This window comes from Pleurodeles waltl, chromosome 4_2 (assembly GCF_031143425.1).
Source record: "Pleurodeles waltl isolate 20211129_DDA chromosome 4_2, aPleWal1.hap1.20221129, whole genome shotgun sequence".
Taxonomy (NCBI): Eukaryota; Metazoa; Chordata; class Amphibia; order Caudata; family Salamandridae; genus Pleurodeles; species Pleurodeles waltl.
The window spans coordinates 40,789,534-40,807,823 of record NC_090443.1 but is presented as its reverse complement, the minus strand read 5'-3'; the positions used below and the strand labels follow the sequence as shown (position 1 = coordinate 40,807,823).

General features: G+C 44.5%; 1 protein-coding gene across 1 annotated transcript in view; it reads right to left on the bottom strand.

Moving 5' to 3' along the window:
* The window catches only part of CNPY2 (canopy FGF signaling regulator 2), a 42,865-nt gene extending 25,072 nt beyond the window's left edge, over positions 1-17,793 (bottom strand). The window contains exons 1-2 of the mRNA XM_069230550.1: positions 17,682-17,793; positions 7,309-7,440 (exon numbers count right to left, since the gene is read on the bottom strand). Of these exons, the coding sequence (XP_069086651.1) occupies positions 7,309-7,408 (100 nt within the window). The 5' untranslated portion in view covers positions 7,409-7,440; positions 17,682-17,793. The remainder of the gene's footprint in view (positions 1-7,308; positions 7,441-17,681) is intronic.
* Positions 17,794-18,290: the final 497 nt, after the last annotated feature.

The window sequence follows — 18,290 nt, the reverse complement described above, 5'->3', positions numbered from 1 at the left end:
GGTGCGGGAGGGGGAGGAGTTGTTAGCATGAGATCCAGGGAGGAAGCCAGCTAGCCAAAGAGCAAGCAAGATAAGGAAAGAGGCAGAAATTAGGAGTGGCAGGATATAAGTGAATGGAATAAGGGTCAGAAATAACAGTAAACCCAGGAGGCAAGGACTGCCTCGACCAAGTCTGTAGTTAGACCCCTCTTGTTAAAGGATGGGTTTGCATCTACAATCCCAAATGAAGTGGGGGTGAAAGGAGGAACAGCTGAAGGCTACGGTGTAACTTCCATTCATTTACCTAGGCGCTCAGGATTCGAGGGTATGGATTTGAAGAACACTATACAATGTGCTTTAGAAATTGGATACTACTTGCAGCTAGCCTGGAGTGGCATGGGCTAGGTTTACATAACTCAAGGCCTCACTTTCAAGTAAAAGCGGTTCGCCCATCAAAGAATGAGGTCATGTAATGGCTTGAATTTGGAACTGGGGAGTACAGAAACACATCCATTCTATTGCCGGATCTGATGGGCAAAGGCAATGCGACATATCTGCAGGCCTTCGGCTTTTATCACAAGCGGGCTGGTGTAGGATTATTATTATTGGAGTGTGTGGCTGCCATAGTCAAGCAACAACCACAACCGTTGTCAGGGTGAACCCAAAAAGTTACTAAATTAACTTGGGCCTAACACCCCGATAGCTATGGCGCAGAGCAGACAAGCTTAATTTAGGGCAATGCGTAATTTATTTATGCTGTGCCTAAAGAGTAATAAAGTAAAACAATACAAATCCCAAACCAAATCAGAAAAATAAAGTAAAATTTAAAAACAAAACGAAAAAATTTCAATAAGAGCAAACAGCTATATGAATATTTTTAAACTTTTACGTAGGAGTAGCTCCAAGAACCTTGAAGTGCCAAGGATAGTCAATGGTCATGGTAGACCGGGATCGAGGCGCAATCTGATGCAGACTGCAATGGAGCATTGGTTGGATACACCAACCAAGGTTTGTTCTGGTAAAATATTTTAATTTCTGACTTTGGTCCTTTAAAGTCCAATCACCCACATGGGTGTACTTCTAAAACAGTCCCTAGGCCTCACGAGATGCACTCAGACCCACAGAGTTGTCAGTCAGAAGCCAGACAGCAGGGTCCAGGTCCAGTTTCCACTGGTCAGTTGCAGGGAAGAAGAAAAAAAGAAAAAAGAAAAGAACAAAAACAAAAAAAAAAGACCTCTTCCAGCTTGTTGTGCCCCTGTACCTTTTACAGGATGGCAGCCCTATAACCCATGCTTAGAATAAAATGTATTTGTCCTGGGTACAAGAAAGCAGGTCCAGTCCTCCTCCAGGGTTCTTCTTGAGTCGCAGACAGCAGGTTCAGTCATCTTCTGATCTTCCTCAGGTCCCTGAATATTTAGATGTGGGTGCGTGGAAATGCCATGTTTATACTTGGCACAACCTTGTGGGTTGGAATGACCCTTAGGAATGCCCTAACCAATGAGGCAAAAGTTCTGTGCCCAACCCTACCCACTTTGGGCATTTTCAAGATGGTGAAAGTCTTCAGCCACATTAAACATGGACTCTTGAGGGCTGGTGTGTGTGTGTGTGTGTGTGTGTGTGTGTGGGGGGGGGGGGGGGGTAGGGGGGGTAGGGGTGCACTATGGTCATTCTAGTGTCCTCCCACATCTAACACTACAATCCAGTTTGGGAAATCACTGCACCCGCAATAGATCCAGAAAATTAAGTCCTGTAGAAGAAATGTACTGTTTTTAAGCAACCAGAGAGATTATACACAAAACTGTTTCAGCATCCTGCTTCCCTTCCTTTCAAGTGCACTCTCAGAGTTATTTGTAAAACTCAGATAGAGAAGTCTGATAGAGCAAAAGGAGGGCTTTCCACAATGAGACAGTGGATACACAACTTGTTCTGTCACCCTGATTTCCTTCCATGCAATTGTGCTCAAAGTGGGTATCTTTAAACCCAGAGACCAGTCAAGCAAGATCTGACACTGATGCTCACAGCCCTGCATATTCTTTCAGGTTTAAAAATGTCTTCCTCCCCATTCTTATCAGCCTATTGCTGGCTCCTGGGAGGCCTTTGTGCACCCTTTTCACACCTATTCAAATGCTAATTATTGGCTTACAGAAATGGGAGAGCACATTAAAATCTAGCCTCCAGGAACTTCAGACAAGGAAAAGGTAACTTTCTAAAAGGTATTTTTCCTTATTATTTATTAACTTCACCATTAAATTAGATTTTTAAGAACTATATTTATTAATGAAAAGGGAGTTGTAGGAAGCTGGGTTCTGGTTGCAGTACCCCTTTTTGCCTAGTTTGTGAAACAACTCTGACTGAAGTGCACTGAATTCCTACTAACCATGTCCCCAGTGCAAGTGTTCATCCTCCAAAACAAGACACCTGGGGCCAGATGTAGGAAGCCTTTTGCGCCACGCAAACTGCAAAAAAACGCAATTTGCGACACGCAAAAGTCCAAACGCGATGCACAACCGCAAATGAGGCTGCGACTCGCAAATAGGAAGGGGTGTTCCCTTCCTATTTGCGACCGCATCGCCATGCTTTGTGACCGCGAATGCGGTCGCAAACCAACTCGCAGTTACCATCCACTTGAAGTGGATGGTAACCCATTTCCAAAAGGGAAGGGGTCCCCATGGGACCCCTTCCCCTTTGTGAATGCCAACAAAAATATTTTTTCTGAGCAGGCAGTGGTCCTATGGACCACTGCCTACTCTGAAAAAACCTAAACCAAATGGTTTCAGGAGTTTTTCTTTTTGCAACTCATTTTCCTTTAAGGAAAACGGGCTGCAAAAAGAAAAAAAACTTATTTATTTAAAAGCAGTCACATACATGGTGGTCTGCTGTCTCCAGCAGGCCACCATCCCTGTGAGTGCATTGACTCGCAAACTGCGACCCACCTCATTAATATTCATGAGGTGGGTCTTTACGACCCCATAGCGAGTCGCAGAAGGTGTCTGAGACACCATTCTGCATTTCGTATTGCGAGCTGCAATTTTATACCTACCTACATCTGGCTCCTGGTCACTTGATCCCCAAGTGACCAGGCCCCTCTAGCACCTCTTCAAGTCCCTAGTAAATGGTAGCCCTGCTACCTAAGGCACGGGTACTAAAAAGTCCCCAAGGACTGCAGCATGTACTGTGCCACCCTCTGGAAGCCCTTGCCCAGTACATGCAGACTGGCACTGCAGGCTGAGTGTCTAGGTGCAGCTAAAAGTGAAAACACAAGTGCCATGTCCCCGAACACTGCAATATATTACATCTGTGGGCATATCCTATGTCTTTGGTGATTCTTAGACATAGCAAGTGGTGTCTAGTGAAACCATTTTAAATACATGTGCAGGACACTGGTCAATATGAGTTCCCCTGCTACATGATGGCTTCACTGAAACTAGGGAAGTTTGGTATCAAACATCCTGTATTGATAAACCCACATGGATTCCTATGATGGCTTTATCAGTATGCACCCAAAGGGTGGAAGTGGTCATAAAGGGGGTGCAGTGAACCAAGGATCAGTAGCCCATTGGCTGCTACCCTACACTCCACTAACACCTCTAAATTCATTATTTAGGGGAGCTCCTGGCAACAGAGAAGCAGATCCTGATGACCAAAGATGACCAAGGACACTAAAGAACCACGAAAGCAGAGAGGGGAGAAGAAGCAGCTGACCTGGTACCAACCTCGCCAGCCTGTCCGCATCCCTTGCTGAAAACTGCACCAAAGTCAGCACGTCCTGCAGCTGTTGACTCCTGACACCCAGAAGGACTGCCTGCCTTTGATAAAGACTCAAGATCTCCTGTGACCAGCGGACCTGTTCTTCTACAAAGTGCAAAGAAAGGACTCCTGAGGCATCCGGAACTGCCAAAAACTGTCACCAGAAGCCACTGCTGCACCTGTCACCTCGAGTTAAAGTGGGCCACTGGTGCCAACAAGGTTTCCTATCCCCCACAGAGTTTGAGTCCATCATGGTTTCACCGCTCCTGGACAACATCTGCAGCCTCTGCACACAGGCCTTCGTCTACCACGACCGCTCTGGTAAGAAAAAACAGACACCTCTGTATCCACCACCCCGGACTGTGGAGAAGAGGACCAAAAGGTGTCCCCCTGTACCTGAGCATCGTGAGGCCCGAGTCCCGCTGTGGGTTCAACCCAAGTGGCTTCCAAGCCAGAGCCTGACGCCTTTTCCGCACAGACCGATCTCTATTTAAATGTATTGGGCACCCAACGCTGTTTTGCACCCGGCCCCACTTGTGCTGCTGGTGGTGTACTGCTGGTGCGGCCATGTACCTTGCCCACCACTCACCTCAACTCTTAGAGATTGGTCTTGTAAGCTGTTGCACTATACCTATTTGCAGAACGTGTTCTTCCTTCTGTAGGATAACATTGCAGAACTCAGAAATTGCACTGTATTCTCTTTTTAAAGTAAAAATAATTTATATTTAAAAACATACTTAGCTGAACAATTTTTCTCCAATGCTTAAAACATATATAAAGATACTTGCTATTTTTATAAATTGGTGTGGATCTCCTTCTTGAGTTGTGAGTCTCATTTATTAACTACTGTGTGTTTTTGTAGATGTCCTGCACTCCTTTGTGTTAAGCCTAAGGCTGCTTGACCACACTAACCCCTAATAGAGCACTTTGGGAATGTATAACAAGCCCCTGTCCATTCATGAGGGAATCCTTGGACTCTTTATTTTGTATAAATATACATAAAAAGCCATCTTCCTACAGAGGTTTTGATCTGTCAAAAGGGTTTCCTTTGCCAGGTTTAAGTGCAGTTTTTATACTACTACAGTTGGGTACACGGACAGGCCTGAAGCCATGTTTGCGCTGCCACTATAGTGGAAGGTACAACAGGGGCTGCAGTTTGCTGGTGGCATTTAACCTACAGGCCCTGGGTACACTTTGTACCAGTACTTAGGGATGTATAGGTAAGTTAAAAATACCAATCAAGTGCATACCCGTTCCATCATGTTGAGCAGGGGAGCACAGTCCCTTTACCACTAGTTAGCAGGGGAAATGTTCACATAGTTCTACAGCGAGCAAAACAGTCAAGGCTGGGGGAAATACTATGCAAAAGATTGTCATTATTACAGCTGGTAGAAAATTAGCAGGGGAGCTCAGATTTAATCTCTCAACTGTCCTATTGATATATACGTGTCATAAAAGAGCATACATAGTAGCACCTTATAATGTGCATGTATACGACATAGGAACAATCCACTAATGGCAGGGGAAATGCCCACTAAAGTCTACACAAGGCCTATGCAATCATTAGAAAAAAGATCTGGCATTGGAGTGCTCGGACAACCCACCAGTAAAGGAGTTAAGAAACAGTATAGCTTGGCCACACCATACATCCATGCGTGGTTATAGCACTCCCAATCTCCTCTTTCACACAAGCTCGCACTTGAGAGCTTATAGAACATTACCTCTCCTTTCATGCTATTAGTGATTAAGCGTTTTCCGGACATGTCGTCTGCAGCATGTGCCTGGACCATGGTCACTTGAAGATATTATGACAAGCAATGTCAGGGTCGGAATGGCAAGGGGAAGTAAATAGCTATCCATACGACATCAGTGTGATGGCTGGGACACAGGGAGCAGGACAAGTAACAGACTTTAGACTGAAAATGTGATTTCAAAGTTAATGCCTGAAACGCAATCCAATTTTCCCATTCCCTAACACTTTTAGACCTTGCACACAGATGTTTTTTAGTTGTAAGTTGTCAAAGACGTATTGAGGGCAATACCAATACTTACAGTGGGCTCTGGGCCTGACCTCTGCTTATTATGGACTGATTTTCTCACCACTCATTTGCTTGCTTATATGATTACTTTCCTCCTTCTTCATGTGTCCATCACTCACTCGGAACATTGCTTTTTTACTATATTAAGCCCTGCAACTTATTGCAGAAAAATATGTGATAGACAGAGGATCCACAGTCTATGTTGCATTAATTAACCTTTCCACTGCAATTGATAAAGTTGATCAAATAACCCTGTGGAAAATGTTAAATGAACTGGGCATACCTGGGACCTTATTACGCTTAATTACTGCAGTGCTGATGTCAAGTCCTGCTAGGAAGTGACTGAGGCCTCCCCGCTGTGATATCCACAAACAAATATGGCTTGAAGCAGAGCTGATTGCTGGCCTTGCTGCTATTTTCCCTTCATATATTTGATCTACTGGTTGTGCTGAGTAACAGCCCAGGATATCTTCCAAGTATTGGTGTCCGGTCTGTTATATGCGGGCGATATTAGAATTCTTGATCTTACACCTAAATATATAAAATAGCTGCCTTGCTGCTCTACAGCTGTACGCCGGGTCACACTTTTTGAAAAATCAACATTTCCAAAGGCAAAATCTTATGTTTCCAGGGCAAAAATAAATGTAACCTCTCTAATTACTCTTGGTACCTCGGTACAGATACATTGGAAACTGTTAAACCTTATACATTATGGAGGGGAAATCGTGTGCAGCACTTGAAATGATTTAGACCACGGATCCAACAGCATCTGTAAGGCTAAATCTCAGACCAAAAGGGTTGGGCGCTTTCTATAAAAGCAGTGAGGAAGAGACGTTCCCCATCCATTTTCTATATTTCAATACGAAATTCCAGCCACTTAATTGTATGCAGTGGAATTAACTGATGTTTTGAAATGTGGTTCATTAGTCAAAAACAGAAGGACAAATCTTAAAGAATCTGTATGGATTTAATACCCAGGCAGCCGCTGCGGTCTTAAGACTTGAAATCGGGTTTAAAAGTTCATTTGTGCAAGGTTTTGCAGGAGTGGGTTGATGGGGTCATCGTATACTGGGAAAGGATTCGAAATCATTAAGGAACTAAGTGTAAATAGATTTTTGTAATGAAAAAAGAAAAATCCATACTTTTCAGGAATTTCAAATGCGCTTTTAGCTATTTTGACTTAGTGCTGCACAACACTGGCAGAGCTAATATGTTAGTGGTGACAACCAACAGGTGAGACCTACTGGCTTTGCCAAGAGGTGTTGATGTCTGCTTGACATCTCCATTTTCTGATCTTCTCTTGTTAATCACATAACTTGTGCCTGCTTTACATAGGCAACTATATTAGTAGTAAATTATTCTTTCAAACATGTAAAGGCACATGAGAAACAAAGATAAGATCAGATAGAAATGGTGGTAGGGAAAAAAACAGCCAAGATGCATGCAATTAAAGCACTGCGGCTGCAGCACCTTCACCCTGGTCAGTAGCAGGATGAGCCAAACGTATGACAAAGGCAAGAGGGCATAGTAGATTGTCTCCTACCTCCACAATGCAGGTCCTGGCCTTTCCTGGCAGATATGCCAGCAAGAAGAGAGGCCAGGAGAAAGCCTAGGTAGAAAATACAGCTATCTCTGAAGTGCATCTTCCTCCCGAGCACAAAGCAGCTGCTACACCCTGTAAAATAAACATAACAGCATCAACAGAAAAGCACGGCCATCATAACACCGACACAACACTTCCCTCTACCTCAAACCCTTTATAATCAAATAAGAGGTGGCGGACACTCGCCCATAGGAGAATACCGTTAAGCAGATGTAGTCTAGTGAACACCCACAAGGGATACGAAGGTCAAGTTCAGATGCTCCAAACCCTTCACCTTAAAATATGAAAAAGAGTATACTGGACGGTGCCTGCAACATGGCATTACAAGGTGATCCTCGGGGGGTAAATATGCAAGGAAACGTAGAACAGGAAGGCATGTGTGAAAACAATGTTCATACAGAGCTGATTTAAGGAGAAGTGTGGGCTCCATGAAGTTTTAAATGAAGGATAGATATATATATATGGAAAATGTCACTTACCCAGTGTACATCTGTTCGTGGCATGAGACGCTGCAGATTTACATGCTGTGCATTATCCTGCCATCTAGTGTTGGGCTTGGAGTGTTACAAGTTGTTTTTCTTCGAAGAAGTCTTTTCGAGTCACGAGACCAAGGAACTCCTCCCTTTCGGATCCATTGCGCATGGGCGTCGACTCCATCTTAGATGGTTTTCCCCGCAGAGGGTGAGGTAGGAGTTGTGAGTATACTAGATGTGCCCATGCAAGGGAGTAGGTATGTATGTACATAATGTATATTAAAATAATAGTTATTTACAATTTTCATTCAACTAATAACGGCTACAGGCTCCCGGGGAGGTGGGAGGGCGCATGTGAATCTGCAGCGTCTCATGCCACGAACAGATGTACACTGGGTAAGTGACATTTTCCGTTCTGTGGCATGGATAGCTGCAGATACACATGCTGTGCATAGACTAATAAGCAGTAATCTCCCCAAAAATGCGGTGGCTTAGCCTGTCGGAGTTGAAGTTGTCTGAAATAATGTTCTTAATACAGCCTGTCCTACTGTGGCTTGTTGCGTTGCTAACACATCTACACAGTAATGCTTAGTGAATGTATGAGGCGTACACCAGGTGGCTGCCTTACAAATTTCTGTCATAGGTATATTCCCAAGAAAAGCCATTGTGGCGCCTTTCTTCCTAGTGGAATGTGCTCTTGGTGTAATAGGTAGATCTCTTTTTGCTTTAATATAGCAAGTTTGAATACATTTAACTATCCATCTGACGATGCCTTGTTTGGATATAGGATTACCTGCATGAGGTTTTTGGAAGGCTACAAACAATTGTTTTGTTTTACGAAATTGTTTTGTTCTGTCAATGTAATACATTAGTGCTCTCTTTATGTCTAATGTATGTAAGGCTCTTTCGGCTACGGAGTCTGGTTGTGGAAAGAATACTGGGAGTTCCACTGTTTGGTTTAGGTGGAATGGTGATATGACCTTTGGTAGGAATTTGGGATTTGTACGGAGAACCACTTTATGTTTATGTATTTGTGTAAAGGGTTCTTGAATAGTAAAATGCTTGTATCTCACTTACTCTTCTAAGTGATGTGATAGCTATTAGAAAGGCTACTTTCCAAGTTAAGTATTGCATCTCACAAGAGTGCATGGGTTCGAATGGTGGTCCCATGAGTCGTGTTAATACAATATTAAGGTTCCACGAAGGTACTGGTGGTGTCCTTGGGGGTATGATTTTTTTAGTCCCTCCATAAATGCTTTGATGACTGGGATTCTAAAAAGCGATGTTGTATGTGTAATCTGCAGATAGGCAGATATTGCAGTGAGATGTATTTTAATGGAAGAGAATGCTGGATTAGACTTTTGTAAGTGTAATACGTAGCTTACAATATCCTTTGTGGAGGCATGTAGTGGTTGAATCTGATTAGTGTGGCAGTAGTAAACAAAGCTTTTCCATTTGTTTGCGTAACAATGTCTTGTTGTAGGTTTTATAGCTTGTTTAATGACCTCCATACACTCTTGTGTAAGGTTTAAATGTCTGAATTCTAAGACTTCAGGAGCCAGATTGCTAGATTGAGTGATGCTGGATTCGGGTGTCTGATCTGTTGTTTGTGTTGTGTTAACAGATCTGGTATGTTTGGTAACTTGATGTGAGGTACTACTGATAAGTCCAACAGTGTTGTGTGCCACGGTTGGCGAGCCCAGGTTGGTGCTATGAGTATTAGTTTGAGTTTGTTTTGACTTAGTTTGTTGACCAGATAAGGAATGAGTGGGAGAGGGGGGAAAAGCGTAAGCAAATATCCCTGACCAACTGATCCATAGTGCATTGCCCTTGGATTGAGGGTGTGGGTACCTGGATGCGACGTTTTGGCATTTTGCATTTTCTTTTGTTGCAAATAGGTCTATGTTTGGTGTTCCCCAGCGGAGGAAGTGATCCTGTAGGATCTGGGGATGAATTTCCCATTCGTGAGTTTTCTGGTGATCGCGACTGAGATTGTCGGCTAACTGGTTCTGAATGCCTGGGATGTATTGTGCTATTAGGCGAATGTGATTGTGAAGTGCCCAATGGCAATTTTTTTGTGCTAAGAGGCAGTTGTGACAAGTGTGTCCCTCCTTGTTTGTTGAGATAATACATCGTTGTCATGTTGTCTGTTTTGACAAGAATGTGTTTGTGGGCTATTAGTGGTTGAAATGCTTTTAATGCTAGAAACACTTCCAACAGTTCTAAATGATTTATGTGGAGTTGTTTTTGTTGATTGTCCCATTGTCCCTGTATACTGTGCTTGTTGAGGTGTGCTCCCCACCCCATCATGGAAGCATCTGTTGTGATCACATCTTGAGGCACTGGGTCTTGGAATGGCCGCCCTTGGTTTAAATTTATAGGGTTCCACCATTGAAGCGAGAAGTGTGTCTGGCGGTCTATCAACACTAGATCTTGGAGTTGACCCTGTGCTTGTGTCCATTGTTTTGCTAGGCACTGTTGTAAGGGCCGCATGTGTAATCTTGCGTTTGGGACAATGGCTATGCACAAAGACATCATGCCTAGAAGTTTCATTACAAACCTTATTGGGTAGTGTTGGTTTGGCTGTATGCTTGATGTTATATTTTGGAATGCTTGGACCCTTTGTGGACTTGGAGTGCCAATTGCTTTTTGTGTGTTTAGTGTTGCTCCCAAGAATTGTTGTATTTGGGATGGCTGCAGATGTGATTTCTGGAAATTTATAGAAAACCCTAGTTTGTGTAGAGGTTTTATAACGTATTGCGTGTGAAGAAGACACTGTTGTTGAGTGTTGGTTTTTATTAGCCAGTCGTCTAAGTATGGGAATACGTGCATGTGCTGTCTCCTTATGTGAGTGGCTACTACTGCAAGGCATTTTGGGAATACCCTTGGGGCTGTTGTTAACCCGAACAGTAACACTTTGAATTGATAGTGTACGCCGTGTATTACAAACCTTAAGTATTTTCTGTGAGAAGGATGGATGGGTATATGAAAGTAGGCATCCTTGAGATCTAATGTTGACATGTAGTCCACCTTTTTTAGGTAAGGGAACCACGTCTTGAAGTGTTACCATGAAAAGTGATCCGACTTGATGAAGAGATTCAGTGTTCTGAGGTCTAATATAGGTCTTAACATTTTGTCCTTCTTTGGAATTAGGAAATATAGGCCCTCATTCTGACCTTGGCGGGCGGCGGAGGCCGCCCGCCAAAGTCCCGCCGTCAGGTTACCGTTCCGCGGTCGAAAGACCGCGGCGGTAATTCTGACTTTCCCGCTGGGCTGGCGGGCGGTCGCCTTCAGACCGCCAGCCAGCCCAGCGGGAAAGAGGCTTCCACGATGAAGCCGGCTCGGAATCGAGCCGGCGGAGTGGAAGCTGTGCGACGGGTGCAGTTGCACCCGTCGCGTATTTCACTGTCTGCGCAGCAGACAGTGAAATACATGTAGGGGCCCTCTTACGGGGGCCCCTGCAATGCCCATGCCAGTGGCATGGGCAATGCAGGGGCCCCCAGGGGCCCCGCGACCCCCCCTACCGCCATCCGGATCTCGGCGGTCCGACCGCCGGGATCTGGATGGCGGTAGGGGGGGTCGGAATCCCCGCGGCGGTGCAGCAAGCTGCGCCGCCGCGGAGGATTCAATGGGGCCGCGGTACACTGGCGGGACCCCGCCAGTGGTGCCGGTCCGACCGCGGCTTTACCGCCGCGGTCGGAATCCCCATTGGAGCACCGCCGGCCTGTCGGCGGTGCTCCCGCGGTCCTCCGCCCTGGCGGTCAAAGACCGCCAGGGTCAGAATGACCACCATAGTGAGTAGACGTCTGTTCCTTTCTGATGGTTGGGTACTAACTCTATTGCTTGTTTTTGTAATAATGCTTGGACCTCTATTTGTAAATCGGTCCAAGTGTTGTTTGGACATGTTGTGTGCCCTCGGGGGCACATCTGGCGGGAAATTTGTCAATTCTATGCAATAACCATGTTGGATAATGGCTAGGACCCATGCGTCCATAGTAATGTGTGTCCAGTTTTGATAGTATGCGGTAAGTCTCCCCCCCACTGGTGTTAAGTGTTGGGGTTCGGTTACATTAAAGTCACTGTTTGGTTTGGCTTGTTTTAGGTGTCTGGAACTTTCCCCTTCCTCTTGGGAATTGTCCACCTCTATATGAGCCACGAAACCCTCCCCTCTGGTACTGTGCCTGATAGGTGGGTCTGGTTTGCGAGGTGGAAGGCTCTGGTGTTCGCATTCGAAGCCCCCCTCTAAATTGTGGCTTTCTAAATGTGCCTCTGCCATGTGGGGAGTAGAGCGCACCCATGGCTTTGGCCGTGTCCTTCTTTAATTTTTCAACTACTGTGTCCACTTCCGGCCCAAACAATTGTTCCTGGTTAAAAGGCATGTTCAACACTGCTTGTTGGATTTTTGGCTTGAATCGAGAGCTTCGGAACCATGCATGCCTGCAAATGGTTACCGCAGTGTTGACTGTTCGTGCTGCCGTGTCTGCAGAGTCTAATGTGGACCTTATTTGGTTGTTGGATATTGCTTGTCCTTCTTCCCCAACCTGTTGGGCATGTTTCTGGTGTTCTTTGGGCAAGTGTTGTATAATGTGTTGCATCTGGTCTGAGTGTGCCCTGTCGTAGCGAGCAAGTAGGGCTTGTGAGTTTGCGATCCACCATTGACTGGCTGCCTGTGCTGCCACTCGTTTGCCCGCTGCGTCAAACTTCCTACTCTCTTTGTCAGGCGGTGGAGCGTCTCCTGACGATTGAGAGTTTGCCCTCTTTCTTGCTGCTCCTACACACCACCGAGTCTGGTGTAAGTTGCTGTGTTATAAACACAGGATCCGTTGGGGGAGGCTTGTATTTTTTCTCCACCCTAGGCGTGATAGCCCTTCCTTTAACTGGCTCCTGAAATACCTGTTTTGCATGTTTGAGCATGCCCGGGAGCATTGGCAGACTCGGATAGGAAGTGTGGGTGGATGCCAGGGTGTTGAACAGGAAATCATCCTCTATTGGCTCAGAGTGCATTGCTACATTGTGGAACGTAGCTGCCCTTGATAGTACCTGCGTATATGCAGTACTGTCCTCTGGAGGTGACGGCTTTGTTGGGTAACAGTCCGGACTGTTGTCTGATACTGGTGCATCATACAAGTCCCATGCATCAGGATCATCCTGCGCCATCCCTGTATACGTAGGTGACTGCATAGGAGGTGTTCCCACCGGAGACAACTGTGGTGAGTGTAGTGGGGAAGGTTGTGGAGAAAAACTTGGTGGTGGTGTTTTTTCTCTGGCCACCTTCACCTTGGGCTGCATTTCTGACTCTTGAAATGCTAGTTTTCTTTTTGTTTTAATTGGAAGAAGAGTTTGTATTTTTCCAGTTTCCTTCTGGATATGCAACCTCCTTTGCGTATGGTCTGGCTCAACCATACTTGTTTCCTGCTCAAATCTGTGTTTTTCATGCATTTGGCTGGAAAGTCCTTGCTCTTCTGTGTAAGACCTTCTTTTTGGCTCCGAAGCCACTTTTTTCGGTACTGATGTTTCCGATAAAGACTTTCTCGGTTCCGACATTATTTTTCTCACCTTGGGTGAGTCGAACTCTCGATGTCGAGATCGTTCGGTGCCGGAATCTCGACCGAGTCGGAAGTCTTCGGCAAATCTCTGGCCTTTTTCGGTGCCGATGTTTGGTCACCTTCTTTTCGATGGGTTAAGCCATGGCCTGCTGGCGGTGGCGTCCCCTTGGCCTTAACGATCTTTGTGTGAGTTTTGGACGGGGCAGTTTTACTCACTGTTTTCTGCATCGTCATGGTTCGCTCACTTTCGGAATCGTCAGAGTCCGTCCCTTGGATGGAAATTCTTTCCTCCTCTTCGGCGTCAAGTTGTTCTCTCGGTGTCTACGCCATTTGTAGTCTTCTAGCTCGTCGATCACGAGGAGTCTTTTTTGATCAAAACGTTCGACAGGCCTCACAAGTATCCTCCCTGTGTTCTGGTGATAAACACAGATTACAGACCAGGTGTTGGTCTGTATAAGGATACTTCGAGTGGCACTTCGTACAAAAGCGGAAGGGGGTCCAATCCAATAGTCTTCGTTGATGGATGCGTTCAGACCGATACGATAACACTAACCCGGTAACGAGCGAGAACAATACAGCTGAATTTTCGATATTTAGCTAACTTTCCCGATTCAAAATACGGAGCGAAGAGAAACACGTCCGAACCCGATGGCGGAAAGAAAACAATCTAAGATGGAGTCGACGCCAATGCGCAATGGATCCGAAAGGGAGGAGTCCCTCGGTCTCGTGACTCGAAAAGACTTCTTCGAAGAAAAACAACTTGTAACACTCCGGGCCCAACACTAGATGGCAGGATAATGCACAGCATGTGTATCTGCAGCTACACATGCCATCAAACATATATATATATATATACATATATATATATATATATATATATACACACACATATATATATATATATATATATATATATATATATATACACACACACACATATATACACACACACACACACACACACCAAATTTCCTAAAGTAATACTTTTACACACTACATCCAAAATTAAAATTAAACTTATGTTGAGAGCAACATGGAAAGCACAGGAACAGGGAACCAGAGCCACCACAAATTAGACAACACATTTAGTAGTATCCTTATTGATAACAGCATTTTTTTACGTAACTGAAACATTGTGCGTTAGGTCGCCATCTATACACATTTTCCATTTAAATGACCACTAAATTTCTAAAGACATACAGTTTTTCTGGTAAAACTATATATCACACAAATTATAATGTGTGGAAATCGGGTTTCTGTATGTATTTATCATTTGCGCATCACCCAGTAAAGTGTCTTATTTTGCTGAAGGTATTATAATCATAGATGTAATCCTGTCCTATCCATTGCAGAGATCCATGCAGTGTCAGTGACTGACTGAAGGAACACAGGGTTCTCATAGCAGTGAACAGTTACTGCACTGTGATGTAGTGCTCTTTGAAGAGGTGTGTCTTTAGCTCGTTCCTGAGCAGAATTTGTGATGCTCTCAGAATCTCTAAAGTTTCTTCAGAATAAGTTTGTTGGTTGAAGGTGTTTCCATCTCTGCTGCTTTTAATGACTGACAATTAGAACTGGCATCATTATCCCATTCAAACCTGGGCGCATCAGCACAAGTTACAGACGTGTGTGTGCGCTAATGTATCTCCATTGTGGGCAATTGTTGTTTCACCTTTCTCAAACAGAAGGCCATAACATGAGGAATAAAACTGCAAGGTAACCACTCCTGAAGAAATGCATCTGCCTGACATATGCCGGAAGTTGGTTTAGTAACCAACATGCTCATTACTGGCATCTGTGTGTATACTTCAGGTCACACGTTTAGAACCTGGAAAGGTCAATTCAGCTTCTCTGCCTTCTGATGTATTGAAAACCTGACCATAATTTGTGTAATGTAGGAAAGTCAGCATGGCAGCACACTCATTTAGGATTGTTTGGTCTTCTACAATCGTGGCGTAATCAAGATTGTCCACTAGATGGCTCCATTGCCTAAAGAATGATCCCAACCTCTTAAGTAGCAAGAGAAACATCTGAAAAGTAAAAGTACAACAAAAAGTTGTTACTTTAAAAACAGACTCCTGCTGTTTGGGGCGCCCCTGTCCAATTTAGATAGTGCACCAAGATGCTTGCCTTTCACTTTGCACTCAGAGAAAGGCAAGTAAACAATAATGCCCATGTTAAAACAAGCAACAATTTGTCAGAAGACAGCCTGGCATACAACCTCTTATCTGGGGAATGGCAAATATGACACAATAAACACAGACTTTAAAGGCATTTTTAGTTATAGCTCGGGCTTCCAGAGCCATCAGAACATAGGCTCGCAACCCAAAAGGGGGTCGCGACCGACAGCTTGGGAAACACTGATCTAGAGAAACACTTGCCTTTCCTTTGTTAAAAAAACAAAAATCACCAACAAGGCCTCTGAACTTTATTCTTGGACATTAGACAAAGGAGGCATGGCAAAACGCCATGGTTGGTCCGTCCTTCATTCATACACCTCTTGGCACCCCCAGCCATATCTAACAACCCATCTTGCAGGCACTATCAAGCACTCCTTTTTGGGAGTTTTTCTGTCCAAGGATCTGGACACATCGTGGAGGCAAATTTGGCCAGATTCTTTTTGCTGCCTTTTGTGGTTTGTCAACGGAAAAGGTCTTACTTTTTTTGTGTTATCTGCCCGGCAGTCACGCCTACGAGAAATAAATGATGTCCTTCATTGAAACCTTTACAAATTAGATCTTGTCGCATAGCCGTGATGGCTTTCTTAAACAGGCATAACATACAGTTAGCGGCTAGTCATTAAATTCTTATTGCACGTTAAAGAGTTGTTCACTCTATTAGTGGAGAATTAGGAGGGTTTTTACGTTTTTTATCCTTTTATTTCTTACATCGAAGAGGGGTAACCCTAGTAGGCATTATACCATTCATCAATAATGGGCTAACATCAAGTGTTCCGCAAACCGCACTCTTCTAGGTTCTCTAAAACATAGTCTTCAGACTTTGCAATGGATAACCCCGGCTGATTTCGCTTCCCTCTGCACTTTAGTGACCAGCTAGTTCCAGTCACTATATTATCTATGTTTCAGCTGGCAATTTCAAACTAGTAATCTCCTCACTAGGCATAGTAGTATGAAAGCACAACTCAGTGTCGGTGGTTTCTGGCTGAACCTTATTATTTTAGTTATAGCAAAAAGGAATGCCCCATATGTGCATGTTATGATAAGCTGCTAGCCCTTTCGTCTGAAAATGCACGGGCAACTTATCTCCTAAATGCTAAGGTGCAGGCTATTAATACATTGTCAATAGTTACAGATTTACCTCTTTTGTTAAAGAGGTTAACTTTAATGACACTTATATTGTCTAGCTACATTTTTATTAATTGTGTTATAGTGGTTATACTGTAGAAGTGTGGCAATATTTCTATTGTTATATATATGTATATATATATATATAATTGTTTTAATTAACTATGCATCAATAAATTACTCACTTGACCTAAGACAGCCAGCCACATACACTTTACTCAAACACTCATGAAAGCACCCAGCAAAGACCAAGGAATTTGCATAATAAGATCACATCCAACAAGATACCCAGTGAGGAATTCCAGAACTCAGCTACCTGCAGAGATTAGGCAGAGGACCTAAAACGGGGCAATCCTGCCATGTACCAATGAGACAAACCACTGGCGCTTTACCCTTGACCGAGTCGGACCAGCTCCTTTGACCCAATCCTGGCCTATCAGAACACAAACAAAAGACCCACGGTGGATGGCCACCGCCATCTGGCAAGCTTACCAGTTATAATTGGAAGTAGTGCATTCACTTGAGATATTTTCTTTTAATTCAGTTACTTGGAGTCCTGATTTATAATGAATTAAACAGGGGTGCAAACCCCAGCATATAATGAAAAAACATACTGGAGGAGCTAAGCACACAGGAACTAGGATGGTTTTAGAGCTTTGCTGGTCAAAGTCTGTGCACCAACACCACAAAACATTATCAATGAACAAGCACCAATCGCAAACACTTGCAGCTGTATCTAAAACGTAAAGTGCTTAGTATTAGTCAAGAGTCCAGCATACAAAGCATAACAATGCTACACTGCTGTCCAACGGCAGGCGTTGCAGTTTTTGCTAGTCCCACTTTTCAACTAAGGCGCCTGTTGCCTGCTGATATTTTCGAACCCCTACTTACAATGCTAAAAAATAAACTACAAGCCCCAGAATGGAACATGCGTTGCGCAGGCAACTCATCACTAACTGCGGATAGGCGATATGAACACGTTACTAGCTTACCTGCCAAGGACCTTCTCCTATGCAGGTAACCCCACTTACGGACCGGTGTCTGGCCGGAATTAATACAGGCCCCGCCCCCTCTCTAGCACCGCCCTGCTGGCGACACACCCCCATGCTAACTCCGCCCTGGGGCTGCCTCAAATTCATCTGTATCTATATCTACAGCTCTTGGGGGCTCCGGACTCGCCGTCTGACTGCGTGAGGATCGGAGACTACTTTGCAGTCTTTAGTAGCTACACTGGCGAGCTGCCTTCTCGTCCTTTCCCGAGTCCCGCTGCTCCCGCCGACAGGCGCACCGAGGGCAGCCCGAAAGACAGTCATACTAGGACCCCGCGCTGCGTGGCGGATCCGTTCCACGTGTGCGCGAGGAAGGGGCGGGGCTTATAACTGAGGTTGGAAATGGGAGGGACCTGTGTGCAGCCGGTCGTGGTTCTTCCATTTGGTAAATCTTCGCCTAAACGAGAGAAAAATAACGGGGCTAAGACCTGAAAGGAAAACCTTTCGAAAAGTACATTGTCATTTAAACACAGTGATATTTTCCAAAAATAATTACTATGAATTGCGTGAAATTCATGTAATTCGCCCAATCACGCAAAATGTCAAACCAGA